Source organism: Coenobita brevimanus, chromosome 39 (assembly GCF_032717465.1).
Source record: "Coenobita brevimanus isolate Jiangsu-jjx chromosome 39, ASM3271746v2, whole genome shotgun sequence".
Classification (NCBI taxonomy): Eukaryota; Metazoa; Arthropoda; class Malacostraca; order Decapoda; family Coenobitidae; genus Coenobita; species Coenobita brevimanus.
Window position 1 is genome coordinate 831,612 of NC_136992.1, and position 8,532 is coordinate 840,143.

Here is an 8,532-nt window from a genome sequence, read left to right on the forward strand (position 1 = left end):
TGTTATAAGCCTTCCCCCTCCCCCCCATCACCTCCTTGACCCCCTCCCTCCTTCCCCCCCTCCTCTCTCTCTCTCTCTCTCTCTCCCTTGTGATGGTAGGGATGGGTATAAATTTGTTGTGGAAATGATACTTGCACTGACCTTGTTGAAGTATAAGGCGAGAGAGAGAGAGAGAGAGAGAGAGAGAATTTAAAGACAGACACAGAGAGACAGACAAACAGACAGACAGAGAAATAATTTAGTCTCCCATAAAGAAGCATAACAAGAAATACATAAAAATAAATAACAAGGGAAATAATAATTAGAGAGATAAGAGGCGATGGGGAGGCAGAGGAGCAGCCCTGGAGAACCAGTTTTTGCCTAGAGGAAGACCCGTGTGTGTGTGTGTGTGTGTGTGTGTGTGTGTGTGTGTGTGTGTGTGTGTGTGTGTGTCTGTTTCATATGTCCACAGGTAGACCCGTACTGGACGCCTTGTGTGTGTGTGTGTGTGTGTGTGTGTGTGTGTGTGTGTGTGTGTGTCTGTTTCATATGTCCACAGGTAGACCCGTACTGGACGCCTTGTGTGTGTGTGTGTGTGTGTGTGTGTGTGTGTGTGTGTGTGTGTGTGTGTCTGTTTATATGTCCACAGGTAGACCCGTACTGGACGCCTTGTGTGTGTGTGTGTGTGTGTGTGTGTGTGTGTGTGTGTGATTTGCATAGAGGTAGACTCGTGCTGGATTCCTTGTGTGTGTGTGTGTGTGTGTGTGTGTGTGTGTGTGTGTGTGTGTGTGTGTGTGTGTTTCGTATGTCCACAGGTAGATCCGTACTGGACGCCTTGTGTGTGTGTGTGTGTGTGTGTGTGTGTGTGTGTGTGTGTGTGTGTGTGTGTGTGTGTTCTATACCTTCAAGAACACAGGTGCCAGACTGCAAACATATTATCATTTTCATTTCCTTTTACAATATGGAGTGACAAATATTTAATCAGGTATTTAAGAGACAGTACAAAAAAGAATAAATAAATGAGTACATGATCTTACTTATTTCTGTCTGTCTGTCTGTCTGTCTGTCTGTCTCCTCTTATCTATCTCTGTCTGTCTGTCTGTCTTCCTGCTGTTCCTGTCCTCCTTGATGTCAGTGTCTGTCTGTCTGTCTGTCTGTTCGATCTGTCAGTCGGGGTGATAGTGGTGGGCAGGATATAGAAGCATTATCACCATCATTATCATTATCATCATCACCATCATCACTATCGTCATCATCAACTGCAATTATATCATCATCACCATCATCACCATAATCATCATCATCATCATCATCATCATCATCATCACCACCAACATCATCATCAGCACCACCACCAACATCATCATCATCACCACCACCATCACCATCATCACCATCATCATCACCATCATCATCACCACCATCAACATCATCATCACCATCATCATCATCATCATCACACAAGCAAGACCAGGAACAACACAAATGGCCATCAACACAAAATACGCTTTATTCAGTATAGACGGTACATCACAGCCGCATCAGGCCTAAGTAACACGTAATAAGTAACACACAATAAGTAACACGTAATAAGTAACACGTAATAAGTAACACGTAATAAGTAACACGTAATAAGTAACACGTAATAAGTAACACGTAATAAGGAACACGTAATAAGACAAAAAATGGGTAGGGTCTTTGTTTAATTACTACCTACGTGTTTGGAGAAGAGGAGGAGGAGGAGGAGGAGGAGGAGGGAGAGGGAGGAGGAAGGGGGAAGAAGAGGAAGAGGCGGAAGAGGAGAGTTTGGAAGAAGAGGGAGGAGGAAGAGGAAGAGGAGTTTTGGGGAGAAGGAAAAATTCAGAGGAGGAGGAGGAAGAAGGAGGAGGAAGAGAGGAAGAGAAGGAAGGAAATAGAATAGGAAGGTGGGAGGAAGCTAGGTAAGAGGGAAGGAGGGAGGAAGGGAAGGTGGAGAAGGAAAAAGAGGGAGGAAGCGAGGGATGGAAAAAAATAATGAGAGAAAAATGAATGGTGAGAGAGAGAGAGAGAGAGAGAGAGAGAGAGAGAGAGGTGATAGAACTAGCTCAAATTACAAAACAAGCCTCTTTATGCGCAAAACACTTTAATATACCAATAAACATCACGAATCATCCCCTTATAATATACATAATGAGTCTTCCTTATCATCTCACTTCAATAGGACCTTTTTTTGAGTTATTTTTATGCCTGGAAGATGTTTATTGAATCGTCCGCAATGTTTACATGAGCTGATGGTGTTTACCGATATGTGAAGCCTTTATATCTTAGTGGAAAATGTATATTGGTTGGTCCAGGGTTTAACAGAGAGGGAAATGCAAGTGGATAATGTTTACTGATTCGTCCACAATGTTGATTCTGGTTTTAAATGTTTACTGATGCGTCCACACTGTTTATTTCTAGTTTTAAATGTTTACTGATTCGTCCACACTGTTTATTTCTAGTTTTAAATGTTTACTGATGCGTCCACACTGTTTATTTCTAGTTTTAAATGTTTACTGATTCGTCCATAGTGTTTATTCTAGTTTTAAATGTTTACTGATTCGTCCACAGTGTTTATTTCTAGTTTCAAATGTTTACTGATTCGTCCCTGGCGATAATTAGAGTGGAAAATGTTTATATGATTCGCTCACAACGTTTAGTTGAGTGGAAAGTGTTTACTGATTCGTTTACAGTGTTATAAGGAATGTTTATTATTTCTTCCACAATGTTTACTCGAGTGGAAGATGTTTATTCATTTTTGCATGGTGTTAGAGGGAAATAAAATCTTTACTGATTCGTCCACACTGTTTACTGGAGCGGAAAACATTCATTAATACATCCATTATGTTTATTTAAGAGGAAAATGTTTACTGGTGCCTCTATGATTTTGATTAGAGTGAGTAAAATGTTTATTGATTCATTCACAACGTTAACTCGAAAGAAAATGTTTATTGTGGCAGTGGAGAGTGTTTCTGGAATTGTCTAATGTTTTTATTTGGGAGAAAAAAGTTTAATAAAGTAGTGGAGTGGCCACTGATACGTGCAATGTTTTTTATTTGACTGGAAAATGTTTACTGAAGTGTGGAATGTTTATAGTAGCAGTGGAGAGTGTTTATTGATATGTCCTGTGCTTTTACCCGGGAATGTTTACTGAAGGAGTGGAAAGTATTGAATAACACGTACAATGTTTTATTCGAGTTGAAAATGTTTACTAAAGGAGTGGAAAGTACTGATTAACACGTAGAATGTTTTATTAGGTTGAAAATGTTTACAGAAGGAGTGGGGAGTGTTTACTGATATGCCTAATGTTTTTTTTTACTCAAGTGGAGATGCGTACTGACGTGATGAGTATTGATGTCTGAAGCTTTTACTCAAGTGGAAAATGTTTACTGACAAGAGGACGACCATCACCTAGTCGCCCCCGGTGTTTACTTGCGGTCGTCGTGGTCAAACTCGAAGTGGTCGTCGTCGAACTTGGCGTAGGTCAGGGCGACGGGTTTGTGGTCGTCCAGGTCGTCGTCAAAAGCGGCGCGGAACGACACCTGCGACGCCCCAACGACGTAGTGGTCATCATCGTCGTCCACCTCAGCGACGTAGCCATAGGGAGTCACCTTAAAATCATCATCATCATCATCATCAACGTCGTAGGAAACCACCGCCTGTTTGGTGTATACGGTAGGAACGGCGCCCACTGCATGGTAGGTGGTGACAGCTGGAACGGCGGGGGCAGCAGCTACAGCATGAACGGCAGCTGGGGCGGCCTTAACGGAGGCCACCTGGACACTCGGAGCAGCATATTCAATGGCAGCTGGAGCGGCAGGAACGGAAGCCACCTGAACGCTCGGAGCCGCATACTGAACGGCCACGGGAGCGGTGTAGTGAAAGGCTGCTGTCTTTACGAGAGGCCTGACGTATCCGAAGGCCGTAGGGTAGTTGTAGGTGGCGGTGTAGGAGGTGGCTGGCTTGAAGTAGACTTTCCTATCCCCCGCACAGACACAAGCCAAAGCCAGGAGGACGAGCTGTGGGACGAGAGAAAGGGAGCTGAGTATGAGCCTCGTGTGTGTGCGTGTGTGTGTGTGTGTGTGTGTGTGTGTGTGTGTGTGTGTGTGTGTGTGTGTGTGTTGTTTATATATATTTGTGTGTGTATGTGTGTTGTTTATATATTTGTATGTGAGTGTGTGTGAGTGTGTGAGTGTAGGTTGTTTATATATTTGTGTGTGTGTGTGTGTGTGTGTGTGTGTGTGTGTGTGTGTGTGTGTGACTTGCCTGGCGTGCTATACCCCAACCAAAGTCAGTCAATAATCTGTACGGTAAGACAATGAATGATTATATTCTTTTTACTTAAACTTGGCCTAAAATTGCCATCTCTTCATCTTAAATACAGAGATGTAAGTCTAGATGAACACTGGAATATGGTGCTAGTCACGAATAAGTGCTGTGGAAAGAAAGTAGAGCCATAGCATCGCCTTTTTCTGCCACTGAGCTACATGAAACAAGAGAAGGACGAAAATCTGGGCCAAGTTAATGTGAGAGAAGTACAGGAGGAACTTTGTGGATGGAGGGAGTGCTTCTGTTGGCCTTAATCCCGGTATCTCAAGACGGTTTCTCTCTTCCTTTCAGCTTAGGGCTTTATGAACTGAAGAGCCTAGATACAACCTTCACTAAAATCTTATCTACTAAAGGACTTTCTAGAAACTGCAAGATTAAACTTACAAAGACATTCTCCTGTTGAAGAGATTGATTTATTTAGGCACTCACAGTTACACTCATTTATTTTTCAGGATATTTCTTAGTACTTGTCAAAAATCAGTGTTACATACATCTCAGTGTACTCAAAGGAAAGCCAAAAATACGCTCGACACGGCCCTGAAATACACTTAAATTCGAAATATAATAAAGAATAATCCAGCAATTACAATAAAGAAAAATCCAGGCACTTAAATAATTCTTTGGCGACGGTGCAAATACATACAGAACCTTGATAGACGATTGGCTCTCTGAACTGCCTGCTTGCATCCCTCCTGTCACGCAGCATCCCCATTTGCCTACACACTCACCATTTTATATCCAATTTTTTAATGCGTTAACTGGTATTCTTAAAAATCCATGTACACAGGTGGTCAACTTTGGAACTGCCCTCCTTAATTTTCCCTTTTGCCTACGACCTCCAGTCATTTTAGTGCAGTATTTCTAGGTTCTCTTTTGTTAACTTTCTCTGCAAATGATAAGTTTTTCCAACAAATACAGTTTTTGGTTCTTCGTAAGGAAAATGAACCAGCTGGCATGTTTTGTATCCCTGAGGACGACATTTAGCACAACCAGGTAGAGTCAGTGATATAAATGAAAACTTAAGTATTTTCCGTCTCTTTGTCCAGCAGAGTTCATTGATAAATATTGGTCTGCAAATGTGGTCTACATAGAAAAAGATTGGTCTACAAATTTGGTCTGCATCGTCCTTTGCTTAAAAAATCCTAGCGTATGTACATCGTCAATCCTTCTTACTGCTTCAGATTATACCTATTCCTCCACTGATACCTGATTAATCCACCAATATCCATCTGCATCTATTCCTCACCTATTTATCAGTTTCACCATTCCGTCTTTCGTGTCTTCCAGTTCCGATTCACTCGTCGAAAAGCCTCAAAAATACTCCTCTTCCTCCTGGCCATCAGTAGAAGAAATCAGTCATCGAAATTTGTCAAAGTTACCCGTGTTCTTCAGTCTCTCAGGCACAGTGCAATATCAAAATTTATCTTTCGCCACTCCATCTGGCTAAAACCGTCACAGCTGCGTCTTTTCGTACACCAATATAACTTCTTCAACTCTTAAATAGCCTCCTGATTCTGTCCTCTCAGCTCCAAAGTTTTAGTATCTGTCCGTATATCAAGAACACAAAAATCCAACTAATTCATCTTCTCATCTGTCTCAGAGTTTTAAAATTCTGTCTCTCCCGTCCACCTGTATAACCTGTGCGTCCGTCTAAGAGCTTCTGAATCTCCCTGACTCTCACCTGCCCACCTGTCTCTCACCTATATCACCTGTGCGCCCGTCTTAAAGCTTCTAAGTCTCTCTGTCTCTCTGCCTGAAGGTGAGGCTGGACCTACCGTGACCTTCATGTTGGTGTGGATGATGCAGGACAACTGATGCTGAGTCCACCTGCCCGCGTTTTTATATATACCTGTCCACGCACCCCACCTCACCACACCCCGCCCCACCCTCTCCCTTAGTCCTGTCCCCCTCTATCCCCTACCTATCCTTCTCTATCCCTCACCTATCCCTCTTTGTCCCCTATCTGTCCCTCTGAGTCCCTACCATATTCCTGTCCGTCCCTTACCTATCCCTACCTGTCTGTCCTCCTTTTCCTCCTCATATTCCTCTTGCTTGTCTCTCCCTATCCCTTTTTCCTTCCTCCCGTCCCTCCCCTAGCCCTACCCCTTTTCTTTCTCACTGTCCTTCCATATTTCTTACCTATCCCTCCCTATCCGTTCTCTTTTTTTCCCTTTTCCTCCTGATTCTTGTCTCTCTCTGTCACCCTTTCATTCTTCTGTTCCTTCCCTTACCTTCCCTCTTTTTTCTCACAATCCCTCCTTACCGCTCCCTCCTCCATCTCATCATCACCATCCTCTCCTCCATCACCCCGCCTCCTTCCTATCCATCCACACCTCCTTCCCCTCTTCCTTCTCCTCCTCCTCCACTTTTTCCCTCCTCCTCCTCCTCCTCCTCCCCCTGCACCTTTCCTCCCACCTTCCACTTCATATTCCTGTTCCTCCACTCCTGACAGCCACACCCTTCCCTCTGGCCGTTCCTTCCTTCCCTTAATTACTATACTCAGGTTCTGAATATTTTCCCTACCCTGTCAGCCCCTGTCCCTAATCCCTTATCCTACCCTGTCAGCCCCTGTCCCTAACCCCTTATCCTACCCTGTCAACCCCTGTCCCTAACCCCTTATCCTACCCTGTCAGCCCCTGTTCCTAATCCCTTATCCTACCCTGTCAGCCCCTGTCCCTAACCCCTTACCTTACCCTGTCACCCCTGTCCCTAATCCCTTATCCTACCGTGTCAGCCCCTGTTCCTAACCCCTTATCCTACCCTGTCACCCCTGTTCCTAATCCCTTATCCTACCCTGTCAGCCCCTGTTCTTAGCCCCTTCACTTCACCGACGTATATTTTGCCATGCTAAAGCGAACAGTTTTCCTCTGATTTTAGCCAAACTTGGTGGACAGATTGAGGGGCAGCTCAGGAGGGATCTTACCTGGTTCCAGCGCAATGAGTTAAAGATCAAGATTTATTTTTATGAAAGGAAGAAGGAAGCAATGAATAGAAGGCTGTAAGATTGTTCCTGCTAAAAATAAATATATAGATAAATAAAAACAATATACCAGAGAGCCAAATTCAAGATCCGTTCATTTCGAGATGCCTGGACACACTGCGTTTGAAAGACTGGAGGTCATAGGCAGTAGGAAATACAGACACAGAGGAAGACAGCTCCAGAGTTGACCAGTTGCATACATGAAGGACTGGGAGTAACGGTTGAATCTTGCACTGGGGAGTTGGACAGAGAAGGGATGGGAGTTTGCTGCTCGACTGGTGCTAATCGTCCGCTGTAGTGGTGGAGGGATGCAAGGTTACGTATAACTTCCTCTTTTGGTCAGCGTCTCGTGCAAGGAACCGCATCCCTGAAGTTCTGTTCCTTGATTCCGTTTTTATTTTGATTTATTCATTATTTTTTTAATTTCCCGGAACCACCTTTTAACCCGCCACCACCTCCTCCACCACACCAGGGCGCTCAGGACCGCTAATCTCCCCACCACACCGGTCCAGCGGTCCAGCGAAGCCCATATTCAGACCAGTTCTAGGGTCCTATCACAATAAAGATCCTACCACACTTCAAGTTCCTACCACAATTCAAAGCACTACCACAATTCTATTTCCTACCACAATTCAAGGTCCTACCACAGTTCAGTTTCTTACCACAATTCAAGTTCCTGCCACAGTTCAAGTTCCTACCACAATTCAAGGTCCTACCACAATTCAAGTTCCAACCAAAATTTCCTACCACAATTCAAGGTCCTACCACAACTCAAGTTCCTACCACAATTCAAGGTCCTACCGCAATTCAAGGTCCTACCACATTTCATCAGGGTCCTACCACAATTCAAGTTCCTACCACAATTCATGTTCCTACCACAATTCAAGGTCCTACCACGGTTCAAGATCCTACCACAATTCAGGTTCCTACCACAATTCAGGTTCCTACCACAATTCAAGGTACTACCACAATTCAACGTCCTACCACAATTCAACGTCCTACCACATTTCAAGGTCCTGGCACAATTCAAGGTCCTACCACAGTTCAAGGTCCTACCACAATTCGCGAGGCTGTGTGTATGTGTGTGTGATCGTTATTTCGTAGCAACTCATGTACACACATTAATTTCATTTTATATTTCAATCTTCTCTTCTCGTACGGGAACGCAAACGCACACACACAGACACACACACACACACACACACACACACACACACATACATTTT

General features: G+C 43.9%; 1 protein-coding gene across 1 annotated transcript; it reads right to left on the bottom strand.

Moving 5' to 3' along the window:
- Positions 1 to 3,364: 3,364 nt before the first annotated feature.
- On the bottom strand, positions 3,365 to 6,113 carry LOC145396708 (uncharacterized). The gene is made up of 3 exons (XM_080269994.1): positions 6,102 to 6,113; positions 3,831 to 4,016; positions 3,365 to 3,773 (listed from the first exon to the last, which is right to left on the bottom strand). The coding sequence occupies exons 1-3, from the start codon at positions 6,111 to 6,113 to the stop codon at positions 3,426 to 3,428; spliced, it is 546 nt and encodes a 181-aa protein (XP_080126120.1). The 3' UTR covers positions 3,365 to 3,425.
- Between the last annotated feature and the right edge of the window lie 2,419 nt (positions 6,114 to 8,532).

Bases quoted from the DNA above. Each gene is read 5' to 3' on its own strand.
- LOC145396708 (XM_080269994.1), bottom strand. The intron at 3,774-3,830 runs GTGGCTTCCGTT...CCGAGTGTCCAG, and splicing joins ATGCGGCTCCGAGCGTTCAG to GTGGCCTCCGTTAAGGCCGC.